The sequence below is a fragment of the Sciurus vulgaris genome, assembly GCF_902686455.1.
Source record: "Sciurus vulgaris genome assembly, chromosome: 1".
NCBI lineage: Eukaryota > Metazoa > Chordata > Mammalia > Rodentia > Sciuridae > Sciurus > Sciurus vulgaris.
In genome coordinates, this window is record NC_136461.1 from 65,479,270 (window position 1) to 65,493,626 (window position 14,357).

Below are 14,357 nucleotides of genomic sequence, written 5' to 3' on the forward strand. Positions count from 1 at the left end.
CTAATTACACTATGTTCATCACAGTACACTATTAAGGGCACTCAGGATATTCAACCCAATATTTTAGAAATGAATAATCCTAATAAGGTATGCATAGCAACTGGTCAACAGAACCACTTCAATCTTCAATCATGCTATGAGAATTTATTACTATGTTGTGTGTTGTTAATGCTTTACCACATAAAATAAAATTAATTAAAGTCCATACCTCGGGAAACTTTTGTACTTTACAGAACTTTACTCCATTCCTCAACCTAAGATGCAAAAAGAAAAAAACCTCATGAATCTACAAACAATACAGTGTATTTAGGGATGATGTAGTTCCGTGGCAATAATGCCTGCCTAGTATGCATAAGGCCAATCTCTAGCATCGCAACACCCCGTCCCTGCAAAAAAACTTGGAAGAAAGGTTTAGTATATTTAAATGTATGACAGGGTCGGGGTTGTGGCTCAGTGATAGAGCGCTTGCCTAGCATGTGTGAGGCACTGGTTCAAAAATAATAAAGGTTCATCAACAACTAAAAAAATATTTAAATAAATAAACAGCAAAAATCTTTTAGAAATTGCAGATTAAATGCAAATGCGGATTGAAAAGGCTCATTATTGAATTTTATTAAATATTTACACACTAAAGACCCTAACCCTTAAAACACTGGAGTACCTTATTATGAAAAATAACTTAAACCAAGATATCAGTAATAAAACTATAGGGAGTTTTGTAATTCTTGGATTAAGAAATTTTAACAAATGCACTACCATCTTTGGCCTACTTCACGACATCCAGTTATCAAGTAAAACTGCATAAAACAAAATCCCAATTTTATAAAATTTGGAGTTCCAATCAATATATTCAATCTTTCTTCTGCTTCCCTCTTTTTTTTTTTCTTTTTTTTTCCTTTGGAGACAGTCTATGTTGTACACTCTGACCTCAAATCCCTGGGCAGAAGCAATTATCCTCTTCCTCCTCAGCCTCAAAAGTAACTAGGACTATGGTTTATACTACCACATCTGGCTCAAAACTTTTTTTCTTGTGTGTGTGCAGTCCTGGGGAGTGAACCCCAAGGGTACTCTACCACTGAGCCATATCTTCAGTCCTTCCTATTTTTAACTTTGGAAGGGTCTCACTAAATTACCAAAGCTGACCTTGAATTTTCAATCCTCCTGCCTCGCCCTCTTGAGCTGCCAGGATTATAGGTATTACCAAGCCTGGCCTCAAAACCTTTATTCTTCAATGTGGGAAAAACTTGAGATAAAGGATGGTTATTCTTAATAATGACTATTAATATACACTTGACAGATCTCTGGGATTTGAGGGTAAATATAAAGTATGTTCCCCTTTTCATTATTTTTTTCTCCTAGGCTGTTTTGTTTTGCAAAGAAGGATCTTTTCCAGGTCAACTCCCTTTTCAGCTGTCAGCTAGGGCTTCAAGGACAAATTGATAAAATCTTTCCAAAATCTCAAAAAGTACAAGGCATCTTTTTCATCTTTATTAAGCAAACAGTATACCATTCATTTCTCATGAAAAGGACCAACAGCTGCAGATCAAGGTTTCTCTGGATTATTGCCAATAGCCAAAAGTCTGTATTAAGATTCTACATCTCATTAAGAAGTCATTTTTTTAAAAACACATGCAGAAAAAAAAAAATTTGTGTTATCTCTACTTTAAAAATAATTGCCTTGGGCTGAGGGTGTTGCGGAGGGTAGGGTGCTTACCTAGCAACCTGCACTCCTAGCTACTTGGAAGGCTTTACTATCTTATGTAGTAGGATGGTCTCAAGTTCAAGGCTAGCCCTGCCAATGTAGATAGACATTGTCTCAAAATAAAATTTTAAAAGGGTAGTAACGTAGCTCAGTGGTAGAGCACTTGCCTAGTATATGCAAGGATCTGGGTTCTATCCCCAGTATCCGCCCCCCCCCCAAAAAAAATGCCTTTATCAACTCTCTAATCACTTTGTTCTGACTTACTATCAAGAGGTGTTAAAAGTCTGAATTTATAACAGGATAGAAAAGGCAGCTGGGCCAGGCTCAGTGGCCTGTAATCCCAACTACTCGGGAACTGAGGCATGAGGATAGCGAGTTCAATGCCCACCTTGGCAACTTAGCGAGACCCTGTCTAAATATAAAACAAAAAGGGCTGGTAGTGTAGCTCAGAGAAAGTATGCTCCTGGGTTCAATGCCCGGCACTTAAAAAAAAAAGGAAGAAAGAAAACCGAACTGGTAAGACAGCTAGTAGTAGATATAAAAAAATCAGGCCTAACTATACTATACTGCACCATAACATCAAAGTTGGTACAACCTTCCTAAATTTTATGGAAATGTGAAACTATATACATTTACTGAACCTGGACTATTAAATTGGTAACCCAGAAGAGTATATTTGAGAAAATGTTTAATGAAAACTCACATACTTATTCCATGCCTTAAAATATACACTTTAATATCATAAACTTATTAAACTTGTTAAATTTTTACCTTAAATTTATTTTACAAAACAACCAATCTCTTTATTATTACTAGGACGAAGTTTTCTGGCTGATACTTTTCTGAATATATTGTCAAGTGTAACTATCTATGTCTAATTCAAATAACTAAGAAAAATACAAAATATGAAATTAAAAGCATTGTCAATGTCACTTACTTTTTGCATTTTTCACAACTGTACATATTGTCACCTGCAAACAGAACAGATCTAGTCACCTCTCAAATTATAGTAAATTATTTTCTTTTGGTTCTATAATTCTTTGATTTTGCCACCTGTTGATCCCAAAGAACAGTAAAACAGGATTCATTCACTCTTTTAAAAGTCTCTGTTCATGAGTTAGTTCATAAGGTTTACCTTACCTAAAATACCCTTTCTCTACTCCCTATTTTTAATCTTGAAGACCTACCTCAAATAACTTCTTTTTCATTTATTCTTTGAATGAAATTTACTGACAGTCTGTCCTATGGTTGAGAAAGATACTGAACACACAAAAATAGTGAAGGAACTGTAATGATGTGGACAGTATGACAGTTCAAGATTCACAAAGTTACTTCAGTTGAGTTTTCCCATCTTTAAATCCCAGAACACCTTTAAGACCTGGTACTACAGGAATTTGTATAAATTCCTCCAGGCTATGATTTTTCTTATTATATTTATACTGCCATGATAGATACTGGCATTATGCCAGTATGGGCATATATTATTTAAGCTGCTCTAAAACTAGGCATAGATATAATTACACTTCTTACCTTTTAATTCATCTCTGGCAAAGAAGGCAGCAAGACAATCTTGCAAGGTTACTACCGGACCCCAAAACCAGCTAGGGACACATGAGACAACAAACCTGAAACATTATTGACAGAAAAAAAAAAAAAAAGGAAGTGTTCTGCCAGTACAGCAGAAACAGCAGTTTTAATAATCAGTTCTTACAAGGAAAATATATACATACCTCTTCACATATTCCATGAAAAAAGCTATCCAGCCTTGTGGAGCATAGGCTTCACCACATGATCCTGCTTTGACTATAGAAGTTGGATGACTCGATGAATGTAGCTTAGCAAGGTCTTCCTTGCCAGGAATTGGCAAGGACAGATCTTGAAAGGTCTCGAGGGTTACAGATACCTAAAATTGTTTTGTGTTTTAAAAATGGGATAAAAATAATCCAGCACAAACATTTATAAAGTTAGATTTTTAGACTCCAAAGATCAAAGCAAGTTATAATAAGCAAAATCAAAAAACCATACTGCTTTTATAGTATTAACAGCAAAGAAACAATTGCTTTGTACCAGGTGATCTTCCAAATTAAATTTTCATATAAACCCTGGATGGTGGCCATTGGCAATTCCATTACGATCATGGATAGTGCAGTACCAAGAAGTACCCCAAATTCAGCCACTATAGTTTCAAGTCCATAGTCTATGTTGCTGAGGTTAATCTAGAACTCCTGGGCTCAACTGATCTTCTTACTTCTGCCCCGAAAGTAGTTGGGACTATGGGCTGATAACAGTTTTGTTTTCTGGTTTTTTTTTTTTTTGCAGTACTGGGGATCAAACTCAGGGCCTTGTGATTGCGAGGCAAGCACTCTACCAACTGAGCTATCTCCCCAGCCCGATAACAGTTTTTAAATGCAAAACCTGGCACATAGTTTTAAGCTCAATCATGCATAACTTAACAATGGGAATGATTTATGAAAAATGCATTGTTTCAGATGATCTTCATCACTGGCAAAAAAAAATCGTAAGTGTATTGACACAAACTAAGACAACTAGTGACATGATCTTACTAGACCACTGTCATATTTGCAGTCTATTTTTGATCAAAACATCATTATGTAGCACATGAGTGTGGCTGAAAGTATTTGTAGATACATATACTGCTTGAAAAATACCCTATCAAATGCCCTTAGATTTCAGATCGTAACATAATAAGTGAAAACTCAATTTAGTAGTTGTTTTTTTTTTTTTTTTGTGGTGCTGGGGATTGAACCCAGGGACTTGTCAATTTAGTTTTTGAGACCTTATTTCATAATCATTAATACTCATCATTGCCCGAAAGTCAAACCATTCTTAAAAACAGCTAAGAAACTTTGAAAGATTTAGAGGTGTTATTAGAGAACTGATGTGATTTTGATTTATGCCCTTGTTACTATCTGTGAAAGCTATACTATTTTTATGACCTGAGCATTAATCTTAACACAGGAAAATATTTACAAGCCAGAAGTAAAACCAAATGTTAAGAGACACCTTCATTGCCTTGTGCCTGTGAATAGCAAGTTTCCCAGCATGCTAATTTCATCAGCTTTGGAAGAATATGTATGTTACCAATTCCCGTTGCTGAACAACTTCTTGCCTTTATGTGTAACTCAAATAAATGAAGAACTTAATAATTTTCGCACATATTCAATGATGGGTCAAGACCCATTCTTTAAAATACATGCTTCTGTTACCTCCAAAGAGTAAATTCTACTCCTAGAATCAATTTATATTGATGCAAACATGACAAATGTATGTATGATCAACAGTAGCAATAAGAAGGAATCAAACATTTCATACCATTTTTTCAGGGTTTTAAAAAAGCATTTGACAGAAATTTTCTGTGTATTCTAATTCCCTCATACTCACCCTATCACAAGTCAGACATTGTACTGAACTAATGATTGTTCCATCAAATATGTCTGAAATAACACTTCTGTATTTCTTATGCTGTTTTTTTCTCTTTGGAGATGCAGACTGAGCTAGGATTGAAAAACAAGTGTAGAACATTAAAAAAAAAAAAATCAAAGTAGCTCCTTTAACACTGTTTTCTAGAAGCTTTCATAGTAAAAACTACTATGCTGTAGAGAAATTTTCAAAATATCCTTCAAGAACATTACTTTAGTGCTGGGGTCGAAGCTCAGTGGCAGAGCCCTTGCCTAGCACATGTGAGGCACTGGGTTCAATCCTCATTAAAAAATAATTAATTAAATAAAGGTATTACATCCATCCATCTACAACTAAAAAAAATTTTTAAAAATAAAGAACATTAAACAGTTAAACCAATCAGATAAGATTTAAACTCATTTTGTTAAAAAAAAAAAAAGTATTTGATACTTGGCTACCATAAATATACGTTTAAGAAAACGAAAGTAGAGCAGCAAAAGCTAAAGATGAAATAGGAGGGCTTGGTCTCCCCATTTTTACTTCAGAGTAATTCTGCTTTTACTTGTTTTTGTTACCAAGTAAAGCTTTATATGAAGACAGGATTCTATTATTAAGCTGAAAGCTCTTTATATATTTCTGGATACAAGTCCTTTATCAGCTACATAATTTGCAGGTATCTCTTTCTAATATTATCTTTTCTTTTGCCCAACAATGTCCTTTACCAAGAATTTTTATTTTTTATGGGTTGTTTTTGATGTCTTTGATGTCTTCAAGAATTCTGCCTAAGCCAAGATCATAAAGACTTTCTCCTATGGTTCCTTCTACTATATTTATAGTTTTACAGTTTTTAATACTGGAATTCTCATACATAGCAAGTGAAAATACAGAATGATAGAGGTACTCTGGGAAACATTTAGCAGTTTCACACAAAGGTAAGCATAAAATGAACATAAAACCCACTAACCCAAGTTCTAGGTATTTATCCTAGACAAACAAACAAAAACATGTCCATACAAAAACCTATACACAAATGTTTATAGCAACATTATCATAATTGTCCTAAACTGAAAACAATTCAAAAGTCCCCCAATGAGTGAATGAATAAACAGTGGTAGAGTCATACAATGAAATACAACTCAATAATAAAAAGGAACAAATTATTCAGACATGCAATAATGCAACTGATTTCTCAAATACATCATGCTAAGTGAAATAATATTGTTTTGAAAGTATACATACTGTATGATTTCATTTATATGATATTCTGGGGAAAAGGAAAACAAGTGGAAGAGAAAATCAATAGTGCCAGGAGTAGGAGGATAATCTGATTACAAAGGAGTTGTATGAGAACATTTTTGGGAGTGTTAGAACTGTTCTGTATTCTGTTTGTAAAATGTGTAACTGTTCATGTGGTAAAACTCATCATACTTTACATAAATACACAAAAAAAAAACTGTTAATTTTTTTAATAGTTTTTAGTTGCCAATGGACCTTTATTTTATTTATTTATATGTGGTGTTAAGAATCAAACTCAGTGCCTCACACATGCTAGGCAAGTATTCTACCACTGAGTCACAACCTCAGTCCCTCAACTGCTAATTTTAAAAAGAGTACCACACAAAGTTTTAATCATGTTGTATAGAATTCTGTCAATTTTAAAAGATCAAATATTTCATAATTAACATTTTAAATTATCAAATATCAAAATTAACATTCTAAACCAAGAACCAAAGCAGTGGAATTTGAATAAGGGAAACTATTTACCTTTTTTGTGTGTGGATGCCAATCCTGGCCACAAATTCCCTGATTTAGGAGGGCTTGCTGATAAACGTGGATTAACACCTTCATTTGATGGAAGGCTCTGTGGCGTAGACAGGTCATTCAAGTGGACATCAGTGACATATTCTGTAATATTTAAAATTTGTATGTTACCTTAAATAGTAAAATTATTGTACATGTCCAATGTTGATTTTATACATATGCCTATTTTATGTTTATTTGTTTGTTTGTTTATTCATTCATTCATTCTTGGTACAGGAGTTGAACTCAAGGGTGCTTTAACACTGAGCTACCTCCCCAGCCCTTTAATGTTTTATTTTGAGACAGGGTCTCACTAAGTTGCTTAGGACCCAAGTTGTTGAGGCTGGCCTCAGATTTGTAACCAGTCTTCCTGGTCACTAGGACTACAGGCATGTGCCACTATGCCCAGTCCAACATTAATTATATTTAAAGGTTTCTAAGCTTGATGTTTTGAATAAAATTCACCCTAACAAGTGAATTATTTGAAAAACAAAGTGGTTGCTGAGGAAATAACAGGGATTTTCTACCTAGGAATCCAATTAATGTTTATAATACATTGTTGTTTTGTAAGCATTTCAGGAAGTGAGCAATGGAAATAAAGCCAAAGAAGATCTTATTTGTCCAAATTTAGTAATTAAAAAAAAAAAAGCCCAAGCCTAGGTGTGGTAGTGCACACCTGTGAATCTCAGCAACTCAGGAGACTGAGGAGGATTTCAAGTGTGATGCCAACCCTAGCAATGTAGCAGAACTCTATCTCAAAATAAAAAATAAAAATGACCGCAGATGTAGCAAGTGCCACCATACCCAAACAGGAGGTCTTCTAAAAGTAGGAGAAAAAGATTTTTTCCCCCAGACAAAAATAGTAATCAAAATCAGATAAGAAACTCAGGCATAAAGTAATCATGTCTGACCTTACCATGATAAAAAGAAAAACACCTCTCATTAGGAAAACATCTTTTTCTCTGATACCAGGGATTCAGCCTAGGGATGCTGTACCTATGAGTTACATCCCCAGCCCTTTTTATCTTTCATTTTGAGACAGTTATCTACCTAAATTGCCCAGGATGGTCTCAAATCTGCAATCCTCCTGCCTCAGCCTTTCTAATGGCTGCAATTAGGTGTGTATAACCACACTGCCTCAGGAAAGATTTTTTTAAAACTAAATTACAAAATGAATCAAGAAAACATCAGTTCATGAGCATTATCTTCATAGTTTGTTGCTGGATTCCTAGTTCCTAACACGTATTCCAAAGAAAGAAACTGCTCAAAGAATACTTGAATGAGGGGGGAAAATTAAAAAAAGAGAAATTGTTCATAAAAGACCCTGGAATGCCCACAGGAATTTTTCCAGAGAGTACAAATTAATTTTTCACATAGACATTTTTCAATAGTCAATCATGATTCATCAGACTGCAAAGTATTGGGGGTAAAAGATTCACTCTAGGACTTTCTATAGGAAAAACAATGTGATCTAGGTTAGGGGTTGGCAAGATTTTCTTGTAAATGGACAGACAGAAAATATTTTAGGTTTCTCATGGTCTCGGTCACACTTTTTCACCAGGGCTTTAAAATATGTAAAAGCTCAGTCCCCCAATTTAAGTCATTACCTAGTTATTGTGCAAAAGAACAAACGTATTACTAAGCAATAAAGTACAGTACGTCCCTTAATTAGGCTTATTAGGGTTCTGACAAGGAAGAGTTAAACAGTAGTACAGGCTGTCTTTCAGAACTGAAATTTCATATATGTATTGACTAAACAACTTGTACACAAGGTCAATATAATTAAAGAGGCTACCAGTCCTAATTTTCCTGACTAGAAGGTATGCATAATATACACAGATGAACCATAAGAATTCTTAAGGCTAAGGAAATACTATTCCTCCAAAACAAATTTTGGAATAATTTGAATACCTAAATAAATTGTTTAGTAGTTCTCACGCTTCATTACTACAGAAGCTAAACCTTTTTTTTTTTTTTTTTTGCGGTGCTGGGGATTGAACCCAGGGCCTTGTGCTTACGAGGCAGGCACTCTACCAACTGAGCCATATCTCCAGCCTGAAGATAAACTTTTTTATACTTGTGGTCCACTTATCTTAAATACCACATTACGACAAGTTTACTCCTTTTTTGGTACTGGGAATCAAACCCAGGGGCCCTTCAACAATGAACCACATTCCCAGCCCTTTTTTATTATTTTATTTAGAGACAGGGCCTTGCTAAGTTGCTGAAGCTGATCTGGAATTTGCAACCCTCCTGCCTCAGCCTACTGAGCCCCTGGGAATGTGGAATGGGTGTGCCACCACATCCAGCACAAGTTACCTCTTAAAGGGGGCGGGGGGGGGGGGGGGAGAGAGAGAGAGAAATGTAATATGCAAAGCAATTTAACTATCTTTCATTTGGCTACTTGCTCTTTCTCAAAGGAACACTGACCAATATTATAGCATGATTTCTTGTAACAGGGTTCATTAAACTGCTAAACTAAAACATATCTGATGTGACATAAATGACAGCAATCTGAAACTAAGTCTATAACTAGAGAACTGTAATTTGGGTTATTTTGCTTCTTCCCAGTGTCTCAACAGAATTTGCTGATAACAAGGCTGGGGATGTTGCTTATGCTTAGTGGTAGAGTGCTTGCTTAGCCCATATGAAAGCCCAAAGTTTGATCTCCAACATGGCACCAAAAAAAAGCTTATAACCAAAGAAACTCTGAGGGGCCCAATTTTCTACTAGACTTCTGATGAATCTTTAGTTTAAAAGGAATGTTACTATTTTTAAGGTACTAAGGATTGAACCCAGGGGCACTCTACCACTGAGCTACATTCCCAGTTCTTTTTTTTATTTTTTATTTTGAGATAGGGTCTCCCTAAGTTTGCTCAGGCTGGCCTGGAACTTGGAATTATCCTTCCTCTGCCTCCCATGTAGCTGGGAGCTATGTGCTGCTACATCCAGTAAGATGACTTTCTTACATTATTAAATAACCCATAAAATTCCTCTTATCCTCAGGTTCCATAATTTTCTGACTTTAAAGCTCACAGGCAAAATTCACTACATTATTGTTTACTACTTAGAATTGACAAAATAACACTTACTTAAGCACTCACTGTCTACAAATGAAATACTATCATTTTCATGATTAAATTATTAAATTGTCACCTGAAGTTCTGCCATGTATTTGCACTTTGACAGTTTCCTGGTTGTTCAAGTCGAGTGTTTCAGACAAAGAGTCTCTATCTAATTCTCCTTCAGAATTTACTTTATTAATCTTATTGCACATCTTCTCTTTTTGCCAATCTTTTGATATTTCAGAATTGTTCTCATCATCCTGAATTAACATGGTTGTTTCATTATTTTCTTCAGAAAAGCCTCTGGAGCCATTTTCATTTTCTGTTTTATCACTGCTGCTACAAGATTCACAAGACTGAAAATCTACATCTGACTGGCTCTTTTCTTCTTCCATGGTCTCCTCCGTAGTTACGGTTTGAGGATCTTCCTCTACTTCCATGACCTGCTCTTTCAGTTCTTCATGAAGCAGATCCATTAAACATCGAAGGAATTCCTGAGCATCCTAATATATCAATGAGGTAGTTACCACTTTATTATGTGTATGCAGGAACTTAAGGGAAAATATACAAAATATGATCATCAACTGCTTTTAAATATACAACACTACATTAAGGAAATAATAGTTTGTGCAGAACATACGGCAACAGAGAGATGGAAAACATTAAGTTCTAAAAGATATAAATAAAGGAAGTTTCAATAAACTGAAGATAGTCTGGATGTCAGCTTTTATTAGTGCTGCTATTAATAAACCAGAGAGAGTAACAAAGAAAACAATGGTTTTTCTCATGTGATAATCAGAATTCAGACAGATATACCAAACACGAATACTATGTAAGTTTGGGTTAAGCTTTATCCACTATTGTACAACAAATCCTTGATCAACTGAAGTGCTTATTGAATACAAATGCCTGGGCCCCAACTCACAGCACCAAATTATAATCTTTGGTGTTCCAGAAATCTGCATGGGGAAAACAAAGAATAGAGAGCGCTAAGGGTATAGATCAGAAGTGGAGCGCTTACCTAACATGGGTGAGTCCCTGGGCTTGATCACCGCCCCGCCCCACACACACAAACATTAAAAAAAATAATAATAACAAAAACGTAAAGTGAGGACCATGTATAAAGATATTATTTAAAAAAAAAAAAAAAAGCTACAATAATTGAAACTGCCAGGTGATAATAATCCAAAAAAAGACCAGTTACTGAAATGAATTAGAAAGTCTAGAGACAGCTGAGGATATAGCTCAGTGGTAGCGCACTTGCCTAGCATGTACAAGGTCCTGGGCCCTAAATCAAACACACACACACAAAGACCAGAAATAGAAACTGACATATATTAATATAAGCATGAAAAAATTAACAAAGAAAATTTTTAATCAGATAGAAGATAATTCTTTCATTTATACAATTTGGTAGAGTTTTTTAGCTATTTGAAAAAAATAAAATTTGGATCATACTGTGATATAAAATACATGCCTCACATAATGAACAATGAAAGGATAAATATTGAAAATACAGCTAAAACTGTATCTGCTTTCTGGATATGGAACTTGAAACTAAGCATTAGAAGAAATACACTGACATTTACCCACCTTCAAAGTTTCTAGAAAAATATAAACAACCTAATAAAGGGGTACTATCTTGGCAAATAAAAACACAAGGAGCAATAACCAAAAATATAAATAAAATGGACAAATAAAAAAGAATAGCCTTCTCCAAACTTATTAAATTATTAAAATTATGAATGAAAAGCAATAGACTTACCTGTTGAGAATATCCCCGAAAAGTTGGATTTACAGTTTTAATTCCTTGAAACAGATTAGTAGGCACAACAGATCCTGGTCTGAGGAAGAAATCATTTTGAAAAATAAATTTTTAATTTTTAACTTTAGAAATTAAAAAACCAAGAAATCAAAATGATAAACCAAAAAGTGTTTTCAATGTTTTTAAAAAGCATTCAAAACCATCCAACAGGGCTGGGGAGATAGCTCAGTCGGTAGAGTGCTTGCCTTGTAAGCGCAAGGCCCTAGGTTCGATCCCTAGCACCCAAAAAAACCTATCCAACATTACATTATATTCCACAAGCTCATCAAAACAACTTTATCACTGATATTTTAACTGACATTTTTTGCTCTCTTCTCCCAATTAGATATTTCACTGTATTTTTAAAACATGCAACTTCCTGAGTAGTTTTAAACAAAACTAACATATTACAGTAAATAATTACTGTCCTACTACTAAACTTTAGAACAAATTGACACAATCAGGAAGACATCCATAAAGGTGTGACAGTGCATGCCTGTAATCCTAGCAATTTGGAAGGCTGAGGCACAAGAACCACAAGTTCCAGGCCAGTCTCAGAAACTCAGTGATACTCTGTCTAAAAATAAAAAAGAACTAGGGAAGCAGCTCAGTGGAAAAGCACCCTTGAGTTCAATCCCCAGTACCAATAAATAAATAAAGATATCTATAGTTTGATTTTGGCATTGTGAGAATGCTACTCCTGCATTATAACTGACAAATTTTGGTAACAGTAGTTTTAGCAGTTCAGCAGTGAATCACTAGTCCAAATACTCCTAAACTTTTAAACTGAACACTCCTATTTGGGTGTTAAGTTTCAAATGAAACATGCCTGAAACTGAACTAAACTGCCACAAATGTCTATCTTCTACTTTTTTTTTCCCCACTACAGAAATAGGCCTGCATCCTTTTCACATTTACAATACTTATTTAGAAATACAATAAGATAAATACATAAAGTACATACCTGCTCTTATGCCACAATTCTGTCATTAGTTTGAGATAACTTTTACAAATGGCTGGTTTCTTATCTGTTCTAGCTAGTCCTCCACAATCAAGAAAAAACTGTGTCAAAGGTGGGCTAATTTAAAAAAAGAGAAAGGTTAGAGGGGAATCAAAGCTTTTCTTTTTTAACAAGCCAAGGGTATTTTATTTTTTTTTTGCAACTATTATGCCATGAATTCATAGGAAATAGGTTCCAGCATTTCAGGTTCCTTTCTACCAGTATTCACAGTGTGCTTCTCTAGGTGCAAGACTGGCACTTCTGCTAAACTCAGGTACCTTTCTCTTTGGCTTCCTTCTTTTTCTGATAATTTTCTTTCACACTCCTCAGCTGTTAATTTTCTTTCACACTTTCACCGTCTCAGCTCTTAACAGTGCTTAAAATCCTCAATATGCACATTAATTTCCTTGGCAAGAATCTTGCCTTTCACTTGCTTATTTACACAATGCCAATAGCACACTAGATAACACTGTAGACTCTCTGACACTATTGCCATGGTTAACATCTGTGGGGCATTCCTATTTGAATAATACCCATGCTCTTAATGTCTACAATATCACCCTTATAACTTCACATATGTAACCAAAGGAACAACTCCAAGTTTTCTAAAAGACCTAAAGAACATAAAGAATCAAATTGCTGATTAATTTTTGGTCATTCAATGAACTGAAAGCACATATACCCCTAGATCTATTATTTACTCCCTTTTACAGCTTCACATTCATTTCTTCATATCCTTAAAGAGCTCAACCCATTCAAATCAGATCTGACTCAGCGATATCTGTCCTCCATGCTGCCAGATCCAGTTAATGCCCTTTCAGTTCTCTCTCAGTAATATCTGTCACTCCTCATTCTTAAACAAACCTTCTCTTGACCACTGTAATGTACTTACTTTTCCTCTTTACCTCTCAGGAAATTCCTTTTCCCTTTTCATTGTTCTTTCTGCTCTCAGACATAAAAATATATGGGTTCCTTAGTACTTGATATTACAATTTTTCTTCTTTCCTAAATATACTCTTATGCTTAGGTGATGTTAAATTCCCACCCATACTCCAGTAATGGCCATATTTATATAAGTCTACCAACTTATCTAAACTCTATTTATAGCAAATGGTCAAAATGATGGCTGTCAGCATTTCAAATTTAACAAGCTCAAAATTTACTTTTCAAGTCAATCTGTTCTTTCTCCTTCTACATTCTAGTACATGGTACTATATTACATGTTGGTGGCTCAAGTTAGCAAATTATAAAATGTCACAGTCTTTTATGAATTTGATTAGCTTAAGAGAATGTCTATGAATCTATTCAGTTACAGAAAACTGGAAAAGGACCAAATCCTGGCCAGGAATAAATTGATCACCCTGTGAAGACGTGTGGATAGCCATTAAACTATCCTTTGCAACACTGTAATCTTAACATCTACATCTTTCCCAATGAAATCAAAGAAGCTACAAAGTAAATTTGTGGAGTCGGTATTGTACAGTATTCAACAAAGGATCTAGAGCAACAAATTACACACAAAAATCTCAGATTCTGAATTCTACTCTAACACTTAAGTAAGCTGGG

General features: G+C 34.8%; 1 protein-coding gene across 8 annotated transcripts in view; it reads right to left on the reverse strand.

Annotated features, from left to right (window-relative positions):
• The window catches only part of USP33 (ubiquitin specific peptidase 33), a 53,185-nt gene that overhangs the window by 17,743 nt on the left and 21,085 nt on the right, over positions 1 to 14,357 (reverse strand). For 6 of the 8 annotated variants that reach the window (XM_079137785.1, XM_079137788.1, XM_079137784.1 and 3 more), the window contains 9 exons: positions 12,756 to 12,869; positions 11,753 to 11,831; positions 10,079 to 10,490; positions 6,887 to 7,027; positions 5,105 to 5,217; positions 3,433 to 3,605; positions 3,233 to 3,327; positions 2,640 to 2,673; positions 209 to 254 (listed from right to left, as the gene is read on the reverse strand). In XM_079137785.1, coding sequence (XP_078993911.1) covers positions 209 to 254; positions 2,640 to 2,673; positions 3,233 to 3,327; positions 3,433 to 3,605; positions 5,105 to 5,217; positions 6,887 to 7,027; positions 10,079 to 10,490; positions 11,753 to 11,831; positions 12,756 to 12,869 — 1,207 coding nt within the window. The remainder of the gene's footprint in view (positions 1 to 208; positions 255 to 2,639; positions 2,674 to 3,232; positions 3,328 to 3,432; positions 3,606 to 5,104; positions 5,218 to 6,886; positions 7,028 to 10,078; positions 10,491 to 11,752; positions 11,832 to 12,755; positions 12,870 to 14,357) is intronic. The other 2 variants (XM_079137790.1, XM_079137789.1) reach the window with 1 other exon arrangement.